The sequence below is a fragment of the Nyctereutes procyonoides genome, unplaced genomic scaffold (assembly GCF_905146905.1).
Source record: "Nyctereutes procyonoides isolate TBG_1078 unplaced genomic scaffold, NYPRO_anot_genome, whole genome shotgun sequence".
Taxonomy (NCBI): domain Eukaryota; kingdom Metazoa; phylum Chordata; class Mammalia; order Carnivora; family Canidae; genus Nyctereutes; species Nyctereutes procyonoides.
Genome location: NW_026575139.1, coordinates 10,885,713 through 10,905,260, shown reverse-complemented (window position 1 = coordinate 10,905,260; position 19,548 = coordinate 10,885,713). Strand labels below are relative to the sequence as shown.

Here is a 19,548-nt window from a genome sequence, read left to right as displayed (position 1 = left end):
TGCCGTGTGCTACATCCCACGATGCCCTCAGCATCCTCCAGGTCTGTGGACTTCATCTCCCAAAGCAGAGCCTGGGACACCTGTGTCTTCGCAGCAGGTGCTCAAACTGACCATAACCACCAGTGGCTGTGCTGTGAGGAGTCAGCTCCCTCCCAGAAGAGGCCCCGGCTCCAGGTCCATCTCAGGAGAATGAAAGAAGACCAGCTACTGCCTCCCACGGAGGCGATGGAGGAGCCGTGTCAAGATGGGACACCCACCAAGTTTAGGAAACACGAGAGATACTGACCTGTCTGGAGATGGCAAGCTGCAGAGCCAGGTAGAAAGCTGCTTGGTGATCTGTAGGTGACAGGCTGTGGGCCCTGAAAGAGTACAGATGTGGCCATTAGTATGCAGGACAGGCTATTCTCCCCTTCCTAGCCACCGGTCATTCACATTTGCAGTTTGACGTCAAGGCTACATATTTAACTATGCGATGTTTCATTTAAACTCTTTTGTCCACTAACAAATGTCACGCATTCCCCCCTCATGACATGGACAGGTATGACACAGAAGCACATGTCTGTGCTTTGTCTAGCACCTGAAATGGCAGCCCTTGATGCCTGGCTTCGAGGCGGAGCCTGGAGGTGAGGAACCCACAGCTCCTGGGATTGGACGCCCACCTCTGGCAGACGCCTCCCTTGGGCTGAGAGGGAGAGGCCCACGTGTCATGCTGGGACACGGTGAGGTTACGAGTGTACTTGGCAGGGTGATGGCTGCTTTGGTTAAGTTTTGGCTTGGCCTTAACGCTACTTCATCCAAATTTCTGGATTTCAGAGAAACCATATGAAAATCAAAGACCTGGCTTTGCTTGTAAAATGAGGTTTTGGTTTTTGATGAACCATGGGAAGAAAAGGATTCTCGTTCAGTCTTTCGAAGCTTCTACTAAGTTCCATGCAATTTACTAATGTAGTCTGTGTAGCTGTGGCACGTAGGACTCTGCAGCCAGATGCTAGGCTTGGTTTTACTAACTGGCCTTGGACAGTGGTTGGGAAGAGGCCGCCTTGGCCTCCTACTTGATGGCAAACATAGTCATTCTTGCATTTATGTGGAAATCACTTGCATTTCACCAAGCCTAACTCAAAATGTGACTACATAGGGGACACAATTCTGCATTTAAGGTTCTGGGAGGAAGAGAAAAACTTTAACTTACTTTAAAGGCACCATGGGAGGGACACCTGGGGGGCTCAAGGCGTGATCCTGGAGCCTGCTTCTCCCTCTGCCTGTGTCTCTGCCTCTCTCTGGGTCTCTCATGAATAAATAAATAAAATCTTAAAAAAAAAAAAGGTACCATGGGGCAGAATAATTACAAATGGGGAGGGGGGCAGATGGTAAACAACCCTTTGTGCTCTTCTGTCAACACTCTGTGATTAAAGGAGGATCTTTTACCAGCAGAAAACAAATTTGAGATAAAAAAGGAAGCCAAACCATTATGGATTCAACTGCATCAAACATGCCAAGGGTGGCTTTCTGTGGTAATAAGGCCTTTTGCAGAAACTGTCTGCTGTGGAGAAAAAGGCTCAAAAGTCTTCCAGGTATTTGGCATCCAGAAAATACTAAGTCTAACAATTAGGGCATTGTTTAGGCAAATGTGGTAGGTCCAGTATGGGACTGGGGAAGAACGTGGTGGGGGGGTGGGGGTGAGGTCAGTCCTTTTATTAATCTCAACAGCAAAGCACCTCAACTCTCATTCCTGGGGAGGCTCCATTAGTGACCTTGCTCAGGACACAACCTTAGTTTAAGAGGCGGAAACCAGTTGCCTGTGTTGCCCTTTGAAATGTCTTATTTCTATTGAAGGCCTACTCAGTGGACTCCAGTTTTTATTATTTTACAGGTATTGGTTTTCCATGAATTTGTACATCAAAGAATTTTTTTTCCTTCAGTGTTCATAAAAAAGTGAGATCAGAATGTCATCATGGTTTCTCTCTCTCCCAATTACTCAGGGGAAATGAATACAAAATTAATTATGAAGAGACTTTGAATTATTTAGCATTCTTTATCTTATCTTCTTTCACAATTGATAAAGTCATGTTTCTACAACCCTCAAAAAAAAATTCCTCAGGGCTTTAATTTTCTCAGCCCCATTTAGATTTGCCACAAATGAAGTTAAATCAAATCATGGCTGCCTCTGCCCACCACCAACCAAGGGAGATGCTGGCAATGTCCTGTTGAGTTCAGGGAGTGGGTGGAGGTAGTCCTGACCAAAGGCCCCACCCTGGCCTCATCAAATAATGATTAACTGCTAGCCACAGCACTGTGAAAGGAAATCTGAACGGAAAGTGATAGAAATCTCAGCATTTCTGGGGTGTATCAGGACAAACACTGAAGAACTGCCAACCTGACCAATAATGGATATCCAACTGTCAGGTTTCTAAGGAGACACAACCTAAACATACACATTTGAAAAATTTTACTTCAGTAATTCCACTAATGAATTAAACTGACCACTTTAGCCTATGAGAGAAACAAAGAGATAAAGATAATGCCCAAGAAAGCCAGAAAAAATGCAGTGAGGAGATCACTGGCGTTGTAGACTCCAGAAAACCTGCTTCAGTCAGGCAGAAGAGCTTTAGCAGCTGGGCTTCCCATGGCACAGCCATGCCCACAGAAAACCTGCTCAGCAGAAATCAGCAAGCAATGCAGGCGAGATGAAGGACGTTAGTGATCTTAAAAATTGCAAGCTTGCTAGATTCTGCTTATGGATTTTTTTTTTTTTAACGTAGGCTCCTCACTTGGTATGGAGCCCCATGCAGAACTTGAACTCATGACCCTGAGATCAAGACTTCAGCTGGGATCAAGAGTTGGATGCTTAACTGACTGAGTCACCCAGGTGCCCCTCTGTACATGGATTTGAAGCAGCCTCATAACTCCAATCTCCTACAGTGAGCACCTGGTAAGGCTGCTAAGAGAAACCCAGAGACCTAAAAATGTCAACACAGGGATGCTCACAAAGCACTTCCCTTGTCAAAGCACCTCCATCTCCATTAAGTCAATTTCTCTCCCATGAGGAAAGAAAGGATTATCAGACTGCTGTCTCCCATCTAACCACCCACCTACTCATCCATTCATCCATCTACCCAAGTCATTCATCCATCCATCTGTCCCTCTATCCAGCTGTCCATCTGTCCACTCATCCATCATCCATCTACCTACCCTAGTCACCCACCATCCACTCATCCATCCATCCATCCATCCATCCAACCACTCATCCATCCACCCAACCACCTATCTGTCCATCTACCATTCATCCATCCATCCACCCTAGTCATCCATCCATCTACCCTAGTCATCCATCCATCCATCCATCCATCCATCCATCCATCCATCCACTCATCCATCCATCCACCCTAGTCACCCATTCACCCACCCATCCATCTAATCATCCACATTATGCAGTACTTCCTGTGACGCCAGGACCTGTTCTAGCCACTTGGGAAGGCTAGAAGTGAAAAAATTATACAAGTGTCTTTCCTTCAGGAGCTCCCCCAGCCCCACAGAGGGGGAGACCCAAAGTGACCATTACCGTGCAGTGGGAGCAGGCCCTGAGAGAGGTGTGTTAGGCTGTTATTGGAAAGCACAGATGGGCCACTCAGGCCACCCAGCTAAAACTCAGAATGCACTGAGATCACTCTAGTGCTCTCCTAGACTCTGGTTCCAACATCCTCTAGAGTTGACCCAAGAATACAGAGAAGACTGACTAACTTGAACTTGGCCCATAAGACACATACCTTGTAACAATAATAACTACAGTTTGTAAAGCATCTACTATTAAGCATCCTAAGAATATCCAGCAAAAGAGTTCAAACCAGAAGTGAAATCTGCAGGCCTGGTCTCCCTACCATTTCATCCTGCTGCCTTGTTTGGCCAGTTCTTGAGGTCTCTTTAGTCCTGATTACAGTGGACATGGGATCAGTGTGTTATTAAGAAAAAAAAAACCTGATGAAAGTTATTACTCAGGAACCTCCCTTTAGTTACACCCATAAGATGACCAACTTGTCCCAGGTTGCCCAGGATTTTCCTGGTTTTAATATGGAAAGTCTCACATTCTGGAGAACTGCCCAGTTCCTGACAAACTGGGATGGTTGGCCACTCCATGTACACAAAACATACCACATTAACTTCAACTCAAGCTAGGAGGGGGAGAGGAAAAAAGGGGCCAGACTGTACACCCTGTGCCACTTTGTGTGACAAACATGAATGATATCATGTCACCCCTTCCTTTGGAGGAGCTCAGATTTTTGCACATGGTTAGGTCAAGTTGCTGAAGCATGCTCTCAACTCTTTTCAGGCTTGCTTTCTCTGGAGGATGTGAGAGCCTACAGAGGTAGCCACTCAGATCAGTTGTGCATCTTCAGGAAGCTCTGTAGATGACACTGTTTTTCCTCATGATACTTCTGTACCAGGCAAAGGAGCTGGTTCAGCTGCTTGAGCTGAGTGAGGGGGTCAGCAAACAGCTGAGGGTCTCAGCATTAAAATGCAGTCATGCACCTGAGATGTCTTCAAAAATCACCTTTGTGAATCCACTAGAGAGCAAATCTTTCTGCATTCTGACTCCGGTCATAATTAAGAGGTAATTTTCACATGTTCTAACTATAAACCCATCCCTTTCTTTTTTTAAAGTAGGCTCCATGCCCAACTTGGGGCTCTGAGATCAAAAGGTGCATGCTCCAGACCAAGCCAGCCAGGAGCCCCAACCTCATCCCTTTGGAGTTAACGCAGTTTTCTCTTTAAACAAAAAATTGTCAAATAATAGTAGACTTCATAGTAGAATTGTGGGGAGAAGATTTACAATACACAGCAAATAAGTACTTCTCAGCCAAGTGGTTTTTAAATACCCATTTACATTTAAGAAGTAATGTAAATCATTTTTATCTATTTCAAATCATTCCCTTATAGATTTTTCTTTTTAAAGTCTACGATGCACTAGAATAGTTTCAGGTAATGAATGCACTTGAAACAAAATAACTTGACTCCTACGAAAAATATTACTTATTTCACACAAACCTAATTTAGGTTAGCTTTCCCCGATACGATCATGTAGGTTAGCAGGGTTTTATGACTCTTTATTCTCAAATGAACTAGTATTTCTAAAAAATCTCTTTGAATTGAAACCTAAGTAAAAAAGGAACAAAAAGGAATTTCAGGCCAATGGAATGGCTGTTATATAACATGAAGTTACAAATTCTGGCAGCTCAAGACAGACCACCACCACGGCTGTTTTTAGAGAGCTGGTAAGATGTGCTGATTTAAGGAAAGTGAAGCAGATGTGATGACCGTTTTCATAGGCATCCATGTGTGGGTTTTATAAACCAGGGCTGGAGGACGTAAAACTCCAAATCATTTGAAATGGAAATGCTTTCCACACTCCATGCTGAAGAACGTTAACAAAAGCTTAGCACAGGGATAGGAGGTCTGTTTGCAGATGTCAACTGGTACTTTGTGCCATTAACCAGTCCGGGGCTGGCAAAGCAAAGAAGTTGTCAGCAAGCCTGCTAGGCAACCAAAAGAAACCAGACAAGAGTCCCTCAGTAACTGAAGCCAAGGGATCATGATTTCATGAAAACACAGGGACACGTGTACTGTGACACATCTGCAGGCAACCCCAGTTTTAAGGAAAGAAATCAAACGAGGGTTATTAGGTATTGAGAGGGCCTCACGAATTTTTCAGGTAAATTACTAAGTTTTGAATACGATTCCAAGGGGTCAATGCAACTCAGATATATTTAAGGTGGTAGGATCAATACCCATTCAAGATTTGACATCATGGGGCTATCTTTTCAGGCAGTGGTTCGTTTGGGTGATTTATTATACCTGCAGGAAGAAACAAATTAGGGCAGTGTGGCAGAGGATACAAGGAAGGCTGAGCGGGGGTCAAGAGACCTCGACTCTCTCCTGACTGCAACAGCTCTGTGACTCCGGCAACTATCTTCCCTCCTGCCCGTCTTAGTCCCTTCCTTGCAGTTACGTACTGCTTGTTCTGTCTGCATTGTTAGCACGACGATCAGGTTTAAGGAGGGACAAGAAAGAGCATTCAAGCACTCTCTAATTGTAAGGTATGCTCCTAATTTCATGAAAATCGTAATGAGGGAGACAATCACAGGTTTATGGAGCACAGCAGAGGTGCGGGGTCCTGAGACTTGCTGGCATGTCTTGGCATAGCATTTCAGAAACTATCCTAAAAATCTGGCTTTTTTCATTTCTTCATATAAAAATCTGGAGTATGACATGTAAAATAAAAAAAAAAAAGAATGATCCCTCTCCTAGATGCTGACAATTGCCTTTAATAAAAGGAATCATCTCCCTAGACATGCAAGTATTACATCCATCTTCTTAGAGCTGAAATCATTTCATTAGGAATGAATAACATGTCCCCAAATGGAAAAACAGAGTAAGGGTGCAGGTTTACGTGGCAACAAGTGAGGCAGCAAGTTTTGATACTGTATGTTCAGTGCTTTGAGATGAAAGACTCCCAGGGGGAAAACACTGTTTACATAATCTTTATAAATATCTCTTCTTTTTATACTTATCATACTTTGGTGTCATTATGCACAGCCGAGTGAAAAGATGAACTCCCACTCACCTCTGAAATGCAAGAAGCGCCTTTCTCTGTAGGACCTCCTGCATCCCTCGCAAAGAAGCTAAGAAAAGGGTTCAATTAGTCAGTGGCATGGAAGATCAGGAGAGTTTCTGACAAATACAAAGCTCATCATAAAAACTATACATTCAACTGGATGCGAAGCAACACATTTCTGGCGCCTGTGTGCTGTAGGCCTATCTAGGCGCCAGCAAATGAAGCCTAGACCAACCCCAGACACTTGCACTCAGTGAGCACAACTGTGAAGCCATCACTGCCAGTAGGAGCTGGCTGGTCACCTTGATGCCCTAGGCATAGGGGTTTGTTGTCAAAGGCCAGGTGGGAACTCTAGAGGGGAGCACATCTGCTTTCTCAAGTGTAGGCATGTGCTCCTGGGTAAGGACTGCTTCTACCAGGTGGCATACAAGGGGTTCAAGCCTCCGTGGGGCTTCAGATCAGATGGCCTTCAGAGTGCCTTCTGGTGTGGAGAAGCTATGATCCTGGCCAAGGGAACTAGCTTGATGCCATAGAAGGTCCATGTAAGTCACACTGGACAAAATCTTGATGTAAACACAAGGGATACAACAGGCAGACCCAACACTGATACTAGACGATCAGCTGGGAAGTGTGAGGCCATCTTGCCATGAGCCCACATTTCCCCTGGATCGAGCATGTGAGAAATGGCTCCCTCTGGGTCTGTTGGGGGAACTGTAGAGGCACTTTTTACTGGGGGCAAGAGCAAAAGTCTCAGAGGAACCACTTACGGTTGGAATCAAGGAGGAACCCAGGAGGCCCTGTCTAACACTGCCCCGCCTGCCACTACACTGAGAATGGCGGAAGTCTGTCCCAGAGGGCCAGAAGCGGCCACGGCCACCGCTAACCTACACCAACAGCGATTAAACAAGAGAGAACCTCAGGTGGCCCAACTGAGCTGTGAATGCAAGATGAAGATCAACATGCTCCGGCAACTGTCCCAAAGTTACAAGGCTAATTAGGGGTTAGGGTCCAGGCTAAGACTCTATATGGATAAATATCTGGCCTTAAACTTATCCTGCACTGAAAGTCTACTATAGTTAAAACAACGCACTGGGTGTTGCCAGGATAGCATGTGCACATGAAAAATTAGCCAAAAGAGCCATTATTGAAAATCAGCTGATATGCGAAACTTCTCTAAGGTTCTCCGATATTTTAGGGCAGAGGAAAGGCAGCTTTGGGGTAATTTGTAAAAGAAACAATAGCAAAACTGAAAAGAAAGAAAAGGGAAGTGGATACTAAAAAATCAGGAGAGTGTTTTCTCTTGGGGGGGGGGTGCTGTGATGGGGAGGGGGTGCATGCAAAGTTCCCCAGGTGGCTGGCAAGGGTGGTGACTGAAAAGGTATCTGCTGTATCCTAATTCATTAATGACACATTTGTTTTTGAAAAAAAGTTTTTGCGTTCATATCATATTGAACTACAACATGCAAAAGAAATACTAAGAGTTCAGGAAAATAATTTATCAATTTATGCTTCCTGCAAACACATAACTGAAAACTTCATTAATTATACAAAACATAATTAAGATTTTTTTTTTAAAAGCCAGAATCGCCACGTTGTGTCTACATCCAAAAATGCATGTCACTGTGTGGGTGTTTGGAAAGCTGCTGCACTGCATGTATACATATCTGTGAACTAAAATGTACTAAAAGAGAGGGAGCATTCTGAGGAATCAAGGGAAGCTTCCTGGGGGAGGCTGGTCCTAACCTCTCCCACATTCCTGTGCCTCAGAGCCTGTATCTACTCCCACAGGGGCAGCCCAGCCAAGTGCTGGGGCGGGTGCAGGTGTGGGCTGGGTTAGGGGACTGTCTCTCAAGGCCCTGCTCACCTTCACCTCACAGTGGATGCCCTGTACCTGTTAGCCGGCATCACCAGCACAGTGCACCTGGTGCACAGCACCTGTGTCCCACCCATTCTGGACACACAGGGTGGCAGTGGTGGCAGGTCCCCATGTGATGGCATGCCCTGAAGACCCAGCTTACTCGTTTGGGCCTCCTGCCACAGTCCTCCGAGGGGACTGTGAGGACCCTGCAGGACAGACTCAGGCAGCCCAGCCCTGAGGCTCCCAGTTCCCATGGAGTGGGACCTCTCTCACCGTCGGTGGCCTGCAGGCTGTACGTGAGCCCCAGAGCTAGGTAGCCTTTGGCCTTGAACTCTGACGTTTTCTCTCCTGCATCGACGACGGTTTTGGCAAACTTCTCGGCCTCTTCCAGCTGAAAAACCAGACAAGTTAAAAACAACAACAACCTGCAGAGTTTCTGACATGAGTTCCCATAAGCATCTGCTGCCAAAAACAGATTTCTGATGAGTCACTGTGAAAATCACTCCCAAATCTTCCAGTTCCATTGTGGTGATTCTGTTTTCTGTATGTGAGCCTCTCTGACAGTCCTCGGGCTCCCACCTTGCCTTGCTCCTTCAAAGGTTTCCTTACTGCTTTTTTACGTTCTTTTCCAGAGTCATTTTCATTCTTGGTATGGTTCTAGCTTTTTCATCTCTATTTTTCAATAATTGGTTTTGTAGTTAGGCTTTGGGTATTCAGAAGTGAATTACATATATATATATATATATATATATATATATGAATATATAATAAATGATTAATTTTATTATAAAACAACAATATAATGCACTAATTATAATTATATACATAATATACATGTGTTACATATATACACATATACATGTATATGTATATAATAAACTCCTTGACACTTTTTGTGTCTGGGTCCTTCCTTTTTAAATGATGACAAAAAGAATACATTTAGGCTTGGATTCTCTTTCTTACAAGCTGTTAGAATATTCAGAACTCCCATCTATTTATTTTACAACGCACAGCCCATGGACCTCATATCAGCAGGTTCCAATGAGAAAATGCACACCTGTAAACTACACCCACAATAAGACCTTTTGCACAAGTCACTAGAAGCCAAATAATAAGATTTGTTCCTTCAAATATGGCAAATGTTGATGTCATTGAAGCCAGATGAGAGTACCTGGGAGTTCATCATACTCTACTTTTGTGGTGTTTAGAAATTTTAATAATAAAAATGTTAAAAATATATACAGAAAAGATTTGTTATGTTCATCTTAAAAAAATAAAAAAGAGTCCGGTTTATTTTTGGCCTTAGAGAGATCTATGTGATAGCCATGAACAATGCCAGAGCTGGAAGGGGCGCGACATAGCCATCGCTGGAAACTGGCATATTCAGAACTGAAGGGTCTGGCCCACTCCTTGCCCACTGCTCGAGGCTGCCCGCATTGTTCCCTGGCTCAAGGCACCAAATGTTGAATCCTGCATGGACCACATGACACCTTCGCAGCTGTGAGTTTCAGGTGAGAGCCTGCTCTTTGAAAAAGTCTTCTTCCTTCCACATTTCCCTTGGTAAAATTTAGCAGAAGTAGAACACTTTCTCACAGGGCTTACTTTTATCCTGCTGGGTGAAAATAAATGGAAAAAAACAGGCAGCAAGGGCCCTAATGGTAAAAATCCTTAGCAAGGCACCATGGTCTTTTGAGCAAATTCTTCTTATAATTAATCTTGATATTGAAGTTGAAGAAAAGAAATTAAAACTGGATCGTATGTAGTCATAATCCATACCACCACCTCAGTGGTTAGTCTGGGTCTTTCTATATTCCACTCAAATGGTATAGTTTTGAGGTACTAGGCTGGTTACAAAGCAGACTATTATTCCCAAATTCAAATTTGAGCAAGAATACCTGAAGAGGAAAGCCTCTGTGAAGGAAGACAGATGAGCATGGTTGGTTTCCACATGAGCTCAAGTAGAGGAAGACTGCTTCATAGAAAACTCAGCTCTGCTAGGAGTGAGTCAAGTGGTGACATACACCTGTACAGTCCCACATCCCTTGCGTACAGTAAGACTTATGTGAATACGAATTCCGATTCTATTTTATCGATTCTACTTTGGAAGCACATTCCCGTGACAAAGAACACCGGGAGTATCCAGGGAACATGATTCCTTGGGGTCCTAGAATGGGTGGGAGGCCTCGGGGCCAGAGCTCTGAAGAGCCTTGTTTTTGTGCAGCTGATGAATTGCTACTATGTTCTCTCAGTGCCTGGAGGTGGAAAGCACTGGCAGTCCTGCCTGTGAGCACAGGGCCCCAGCCCTACTCACCCAGTGAAGGGAGCCCATGCACAGCTTGGCGGCGAGGAGTGGGATGGTGGCATCGTCGGGCTTCAGACGGATACACTCTTTCAGTACCTTCACGGCACGAGCAGACTTGGCAAAAGGAGATTATTTCTGTGAAACTCAAAGTTTTTGAAGGAAACCAAATACTAGGGCCTTCCCTGAGGGGTTCTGGTTAGGATATCCTCTTAATGAGGCTTTTCAATCTTGAGCCCAACCCAAGGATGGTGACAACCAGAGCTTGGGACACTTGAGTGACAGGGGAGTAAACTGTGGTTAGAACAAGCAGAGCTGCTTCCCTGGAATCACCCTCATTTTCTTCCTTACTTGTGTAAACATTTGTAAAAATAAGAAAAAAAAGACAGTGAAGGCTAATTATGAAAAATAAACTATATAACAGAGCACACTATACTAAATTTTCATCTCTACTTGGTCCAAATAATCTCATGTCTCAGATTTGATAAATCACTAAATGGCTTGAATTAACAAGAAGAACAATGGCTCCTGCCTTTATTACATATGTATGGCATGAAGGGTGCTATACCATGCATCTCGTGGGTATTGCCTCATTAATCCATAACAGTTCTGTGAGGGAGGTGCTGTTATGCTGCCACTTGGCCGAGGAGGAAATGGAGGTACTAACTAACCTGGCCTGGGTCAAGTTGGGAGGACAGCTCTAGGCCTCAACTACAGCAGCCGGACCCCACGGCCCACCGTTTCAACCAGTACCACACACTACCTGATGTGATACACTCTAAAGACAACTGATGATGCCCCCCCCCCCAGGAATACATTTATGCTTGCAAGTGAGGCAAGGGTCTGTGTGAAGAAGCAGCCTTGGTTTAAGCCCTGTCTTCACACGACAAAGTTATAAGGGCCAGAAAGAGACAAGTATTTCAGAATTTCTCTTCTCAACGGTATGTCCATGCTGGCTCCCATATCATTATATTTGATGGTTCTTTTATAAATGACCACAGGACAGGTTCATATAGTTGGTTTAGATTTCTACAAGGAATGATATCACCCCTTGGAATCTCAAGACAGGAAGCGCTGACTGAGAGGGTGCATCACCAGGGGCGACTCACTTTTCCCGCTGCCATGAGAGACAGAGCAAACTGGTACCAGAGCTGGAACTCCTCAAAGGCAAACTTCATGGCTCTTTCCAAGCACTGGTTAGAGGGAAGAACAAAGGCAGACATGTGAACACTGCCAGGGCCACAAGTGGACAAGTGTGAGTTTGTGTCTATCTACACATATCAAGTCCTACAAAATCCACCTCTCTCTCTTTTTTTAAATATTTTATTTATTTATTCATGAGAGATAGAGTGAGAGGCAGAGACCCAGGCAGAAGGAGAACATGGGGAGCCTGATGCAGGACTTGGGCCCAGGACCCTGGGATCACAACCTGAGCCGAAGGCAGACACAACCACTGAGCCACCCAGGCATCCCCAAATCTACTTCTCTTGAATGCTTAAAACATAATCCTCCCCCAAGCCCCTCCTGAGGGACCTGCCAGAAGCCAGGACCATCCACAGTTGATTAAAACACAATCCTTGACTCAAGTAGTTTTTCATCCAATACAAAAGAAAGAGGCAGGTACACAAGCAACTGCAACTCAAGGACCTGACTGCCCCAAGAGTGGGAGAGTAATCGCAGAATTCAGAAATGGCATCCTAGAAAAATACTACTTAGTTTGGGCCTTGATTAACGAGAAAGAAAAAAAAATGCAGCCATTATTTGGAAGAGGGGGGGTGTGAACAGAGACGTGGAGGTTAACAGGGTGCGCTCTGACTCTACGATGGCAAGTGACCCAATATAAATCTAACTTAGGGCACATGGGCAGGAATGGGTGGAATCAGGCTGGGCCCACGTTGCTGAGAGTCTGACATGTCAGCTGGAAGTCTGACATGTTCTATCTCCCTCCTCCATCCCAGCTTTGGTTCTCCTTCCTCTGTATCCCTCAAGTTCATAACTGTATGTTAAGTCACTGTCTTCACTCTTCTTGCCCCAGCCCAGCCATATCTCACTATGGGAGACAATCAAGGGCAGAAATCCTGACTCCTCTGTCCCCTCAGTGCCTGCTCGGATACTCTACAGATACACTTTACTCTGTCAGTGAGGGACCTCTGGTTTCTGCCCAGAGTCATAATGATCACATCAGAGTTGAGGAAGATCATTTAGGGGTGGGGAGGGAGGAGGGTTGTGCAACCAGAATGGGGACAGACCAGGAATAAGGTACAGAGAATGGTCCAGGGATGTCAGAACCAAGGGACAGAACCAAGAAATGTGTCTGAGTTAGAAGCAGCAAAGACAGGACACCCAAGGAAGGGGGTCGGATAGATGGTGAGGTGTAGGGACTAAAGAAGGCCTTCAAAGTCTTTGGCCCATATACTTAGGAGCAAACCCATGGCAGAGAAGACCCTTGTGTATGCACATGTGTGGATGTGTGTTTTTATGAGAGAGAAAGAGAAAATTTCTAGAATAAAAGGAGAATGGAGAAGAAAAGTTTCTTTGTTAATGAGCTTATGGTAAGCAATGTGGTGAGCTTGAAGTGTTATGTGGTGACTTACTGGAGATAATTAGAGATAGTTAGATCTCTAGTTGAGGCCTCAAGAGAAGATCTAACAAAAGACATACATTTGAGCTGAAAGAAATTAAAGGCATAAATAAGTGGAAACATATGCCATGTTCATGGACTGGCAAACAGTATTGTTAAAATGTCAGTACTACTCAAAGCGATCTATGGATTCAACACAATCAATCCTTATTAAAATCCCAAGGGCATTTTTTTTTTTTTACAGAAATAGAAAAACCCATCCTAAAATTCATGGAATCAAAAGGGACTCCAAATAGCCAAAACAATCTTCAAAAGAACAGAGTTGGAGGACTCACATTTCCTCATTCCAAAGCTTACCTCAAAGCTACAACAATCAAAACAGCACAGTACTGGCATACAGACAGACCCCAAAGAATTAAAGGCAGGGACCCACACAGGTATCTCTACATCGAGGTTCATGGCAGCATTATTCACAAGAGCTAAAAACACAGGAGGGACCCAGGTGTCCATCAACGGATGAACAGGCAAACAAAACATGATGTAAGTATACAATGAATATTATCTCGCCTTAAATTCATTTTTAAAAAAGATTCATTTTTTTTTAGAGTTTGAGAGGAAGAGAACACACTCGAGCTGGGGGGAGAGAGAAGCAGATTGAGATCACGACCTGAGCCGAAATCAAGAGTTGGACCCCTGACCAGCTGAGCCACATAGGTGTCTCTATCTGGCCTTAAAATGGAAAAGGAGGGAAATTCTGACACGTGCTACAACATGGACGGACCTTGAGCATGTTATGCTCAGTGAAATAAACCAGTCAAAAATATCATATGATTCTACTTGTATGAAGTGCTGCAGTCAAAATCCCAGAGGCAGAGAGCAGGATGGGGGCTCCGGGGTGAGGGCAGTTAGGGTTCCCTGGGGAACGAGTTCCAGTTTTACAAGAGGCAAAGCCTTTTGGGGCTGGGACAGTGCTGATGGCTGCATGACACTGTGATTATATTTAACACCAACCGAACTGCACACTTTAAAATGGTCAAGGTGGTAAGATACGTATTTTACCATAATAAAAATACCTGGGGAAAAGCACATTTGAGAAAACAGCTGACACTGTCAGAAAAGGTTGGAGAACATCAGAGGAGTGCTCCTAGGGAGGGCGGCTGGGGCAGGACCTGGGAAGCATCTCTACCTCGGGGCCAGGAAAGGAGACACAGATAGGGTCTCAGGCAGGCTCCAGAAGGCAGAGGAGAGCCCCCTCCTGGCTGTCCCACCCAGTCACTATTCTCTCTGCAAAGATGGGATGAAGTGGGTATGGGAGCAGAGACACACAACAGGGCTGGGAGTTTTTAAAAAGGCCACACAAGCTTTAAACAACAACTGCAGGGTGCAGAATGCTGACGTCAGGGTCACCTGGGAGGCTGGGGTGTCGGGCACTGGCGTCTGTGGCACCGGCTGCCAGCTGTCCCTAGTGATGCTCTGTGGCCAGCAGGGAGCGGAGGGGGTGATGATGGGAGTCTCGGGATTAACGGATGTACACGTGGAGGGGGGGTGGCGGGGAGGCGGCTGGGGACCCACAGAGTGGGTGACAGACTGTAGGAAATGACAGAGGTGGTGTGAGGAGGTGGGAGAGAATTTCGGGGTGGTATTTACAGAGAAGGTTCCCCCAGATAGTATGCTAGCTGGTTTACTGTGAAAACCTGCCCTCACAGAAGAAGATTAGAAAGTGAAGCAGTTAGCAGTTAATAAGCACAACCTGTATGCCTCGTGATGCGATGGGATGGGCACCTGCAGATCCCAAGCAAGATCCCAAGCAAGATTAACACTTGGCCCCTCACTCGGATCGGCAGCTACCTCCTTAGCCAAAATCTGGGGGGCGGACATGTGACTTCATCCAGGACAACGTGATGCCAGCAGAAGCTGCTGGGTGAGGCCGAGGGCAGGGAGGTCTCTAAGAGGAGGATTTCTCAGCTGGTGCACACTGTGCCCTCCCTTGGGACGCACACTCCGGGCTGGAGGTGGGGCTGCCAGGCACGGTGGAGCTCAAGGATGAGGACCACTCTCTAGAATGGTTGAGCAGAAAGTGAGAAAGCGCTGGGGTCCTGAGGCCATGATGTGTGGCGGCTGTGACTGCAGCCTTCCACCAGACTTGCTGTCCTGGGAGGAGAAATTCTCTATTTGGTTAAGTCACTCTGGGCTGGTTTTCTTAATAACATCTGGCTACACTGCTCACTTACACAGACACTAAATGGCAGAGCTGGGATCCAAACCTGACCTCAAAGCCCGCTTAATGGCTCTGCTCTACCGATAAGAACAAGAAGCCTTTAAGAAGCCCTCGTAGTGCCTTTAAGAGGCATCCTGTGAATAAAAAAACGAAAGCCTCTCCCTTTGAAAAGATCAAGTAGGCAAGACGGGCAGAGGAGAGACCTGATCCGGGTGTGGGCTGGCAAGAAGTAGGGGGGGATGGATGCTTTGGAGAGAGCACCAATGAGGAAGAGCCAACAGTGCTTGGAAACTGAGTTGGGGGATGAGGGATGGTGGGGAAGGAGGAACCAGGTATGATGATCACATTGCTGGAGTGAGGCAAAGAAGCCAGTGTGTGCAGAAGGACGGAGATGACGATCAAAAACGAGGTTTGTCCTAACAGCTCTACGTAACCAGCTCATTGCAATAAAGCCACTAAGTACTTAAATATATACACAGAAACATTTAAATGTTTAAACGCTTTTCTTCCTCCTTTTGCTAGGAGGAATGATAAATATCAACTGTTTTCCCGATAAACAAAAGGAGCTCAGCCGCTGAAACAGACTGTTCTGAATCAGAAAGCTAGATGCTATAAATAAGTGTGCATCCTTATTTTCTGTTGTGCCAAAGGCTAACATACTCATTATACTCACTGAGAAACACTTCCTGGAAGCCTAATTGGTATAGAGCTCAGTCCCTGTTCTACCAGCCATGGTACCAGGAAAATACCAGCTCTTGGAAAGAGCAGACCCAGAGGATCCTAGGGCTATCAGGGAACTTGGGAACATCCAGCTGAAGTCCCCAAGGAAAGGACATTTGTCATCTTGGCTTCCTCTCACCTCAAAACTCCTGATGTTTTGTTTTGTTTTGGGAGTTGGTGTGTGTGGGGGATACCCTAGATAGCAGGAGTGCAGCCTCTCTGCCTGCCAGTGAGAAAGCCTTGAATGAAGGAAGCAGGAGTGTGTCATGTGACCCAAGCACAGCCAAGCAGATGCTCCTGCCAGAGCGTGGGGTCTAGAGCTGAGACAGGAGCACCTGGGGTGTTTGCCGTTCCCAGTGGCTGGGCCTAGGGGCCATAGTAGCAGCAGAGTTGGTGGAGGCCCTTGAGTGAATGGTGTCCTCCCAACCGGGGTCAGGGCCCTTGGCTTCTTAATTTCTGCTCACACCCATTCTTCAGCCTTCTGTGGATCCTGTGAGCAGTACCCACGGATGAACGCCTTTTCTGCTTGAGTGAACGAATGACTCGGGTTCTGCTACCTACAACCAAGGCCCTGAAAGTCCACCTGATCATATGCTTCAGGCTCTTACAAACAGCCCCTGCCACCTAGCCCACAGGCAGTCATAATATTTCTGCTTGAGAAGCTTCTAGAATAGGGAATTCACAATCTGAATAGTAGCTAGAAGTCAAGTCAGGCACCCTCTGTGTGGATTCTGGGCAAGCCCATTAACCTGTACCAGACTCCTCATTGCAAAATGGGAAATATAATAGAAATTGATGTAGTGGGTTATCAGGAAGATTAAATTAGTTAATACATATAAGCAATAACAGTACCTCAGATGGGAGCTGGAGCTACTCAGCACCAGATAAAGGTTAACTATCAGTTGTTTTTGAAAATTTAACATTTAAAAAAATATTATATATATATATTTCTAAGAGACACACAGAGAGAGGCAGAGACACAGGCAGAGGGAAAAGCAGGCTCCATGCAGGGAGCCTGATGCAGGACTCAATCCCAGGACCCCAGGATCACACCCTGAGCCGAAGGCAGATGCTCAACCACTGAGCCACCCGGGCATCCCCCAAAATTTAACATTCTTATATTAAGAAAGAAACTGTATGATATCTATCACTTTATCTAAAAGAAAAATTTGAATATGAAAGTTCAAATCCATCTCAGAAATAAACCACTTATTCTACAAAATGCTTCCTCATCTCAGGATTCAATATGAGATCCTTGAAAATAGGGCACAACTTTACAAAACCTGACTAGAATGCACATTTACTATTTATTTCCTTAACAAATGGTATGGACTGAATGTCTGTGTCCCACACTCATGTTGAAACCGAATGCCCAATACGATGGTGTTAAGAGGTGAGGCCTCTGGGACGTGATTAGATCATGAAGGTGGAGCCCTCAGGAATGGTCTTAACACCTTCATAAAAGAGGGGAGATCCCTTGCCCCCTCCCCGTGGAAGGACACGGCGGGAGAAGTCCACCGTCTGCAACCTAGATGGGGACCCTCACCAGACACCAAATCTGTTGGAGCCATGATCTTGGGCTTTGGTCCTCCAGAACGGTAAGAGATAAATGCTTACTGTTTACAAGCCCCCCAGTCTGTGGTATTCTGTTGTAGCAGTCTGAAGGGGCAACAAACCTGCGCACTGACTGTGCAGCCAGGAACCTTTTTTTTTTTTAAAATTTCTTATTTATTCATTTGAGAGAGAGAGAATGAGCTGGGAGAGGGGCAGAGGCAGAGGGACAGGGAGAAGCAGGCTCCTTACTGAGCAGGGAGCCTGATGCAGGGCTTGATTCCAGGACCCCGGGATCATGACCTGACCTGAAGGCAGATGCTCAACCAGCTGAGCCACCCAGGTGCCCCACCAGGAGCTGTTCTGACTGCTTTACCAGAACTGCCCCATGCTTGTCCTACCAACCCTACAAGGGCCAGCAGGCATAGTTATGGTCCTCCATTTACAGATGGGGAAATGGGAACGCAGACTGGAGTCTGGGGTCCTCCGCGTGACTCTGTAGGCTCTCAGTGAGGTGGTCGATGAAGCAGGACCTGAACCCAGGCGGTCTGGTTCCAGAGCTGGAGCTCCGAACCACAACCTTCTGCTGCCTCTGCAACTTTAATTACAGACATGCCACTCACGCTTCACTTATCAGGCCCACTCATGCTGCATAAAGCAAACTATAGCTAAATAAAAGGCCCCTAAAAAATGCCACATGTTCCCTGAACTATTTTGGAGATTCAGCAATATTTTTTTACTGCTAACAGGGCTCTTGCTCCCACGGCCTCATTGGGATCCGCAAGGCCACACAACACAGAGGCCTTTCCAGCTTGCAGAATGTTCAAGAAACCTCACAGACCTCATGAAACCCACCAACACCACAGCGTCAAAGGCGCTCAGGTTGTGTCAGGCAGGCATGCCCCCTCTGCTGCCACGTCTTTCGCTGACCTCTGCCAGTCTGGACCTCCTTCCTATAACTAAAACAATCCAGAGCCCATGGTAAGTCACAGGTGTGATATAAGGAGAGTCTGGAAATACAAGTCAGCAAGTATAAATTAGCCCTTCACCCCCAATTCTGAGGCATTTGAGCTCCTAACGGCTCCGTCCTCCAGGAATGCTTGGCATCTCACACATGGTGATGACACGCTGGCTCTGAGAAGGTGCCCGGATAGCTCCAGATGCTTCTGAAAGCTCGATGCTAAGCATGGGCTTGGACACATAGCATGTCCTTCCCTGCGCCCCGTACGCGTCGGGAGTACACAGCCTCTCAGGCTCAGGTCAACTACCTCAGGAACAAAAGGATGCCCTCCCCTGACGAAGATGCATCTGAGAGTCACAGGCCCGTGGGTTGACCCTGGAGGCATTTGCTACCCACAGCTTGGGCTCCTTAGATGGGGCCTTTGCTCACCTGGGTCTGACCACCTCTTTTAAACACCCTAATCAGATCTCTGTATGGCTCAGCGGTTTAGTGCCTGCCTTCGGCCCAGGGCATGATCCTGGAGTGCCAGGATTGAATCCCACATCGGGCTCCCTGCATGGAGCCTGCTTCTCCCTCTGCCTGTGTCTCTGCCTCTCTCTCTGTGTCTCTCATGAATAAATAAATAAAATCTTAAATAAATAAATAAACATCCTACTCATCTCTGTATGTGAGAAAGGAAAAGTTTCCAATTTTAATGGAGTGGGGGAGATTGCAATCAGAACACATGCTATAAAATAAAACAGAAGTGTTCAC

The 19,548-nt window shown here is 45.9% G+C and overlaps 1 protein-coding gene across 7 annotated transcripts in view; it reads right to left on the bottom strand.

The window, feature by feature from the left end:
* TTC7B (tetratricopeptide repeat domain 7B) overlaps window positions 1–19,548 on the bottom strand; it is a 250,179-nt gene that overhangs the window by 90,346 nt on the left and 140,285 nt on the right. For all 7 annotated transcript variants that reach the window (XM_055303621.1, XM_055303622.1, XM_055303623.1 and 4 more), the window contains 5 exons: window positions 11,874–11,957; window positions 10,777–10,881; window positions 8,739–8,856; window positions 6,617–6,674; window positions 287–359 (listed from right to left, as the gene is read on the bottom strand). In XM_055303621.1, the coding sequence (XP_055159596.1) occupies window positions 287–359; window positions 6,617–6,674; window positions 8,739–8,856; window positions 10,777–10,881; window positions 11,874–11,957 (438 nt within the window). The remainder of the gene's footprint in view (window positions 1–286; window positions 360–6,616; window positions 6,675–8,738; window positions 8,857–10,776; window positions 10,882–11,873; window positions 11,958–19,548) is intronic.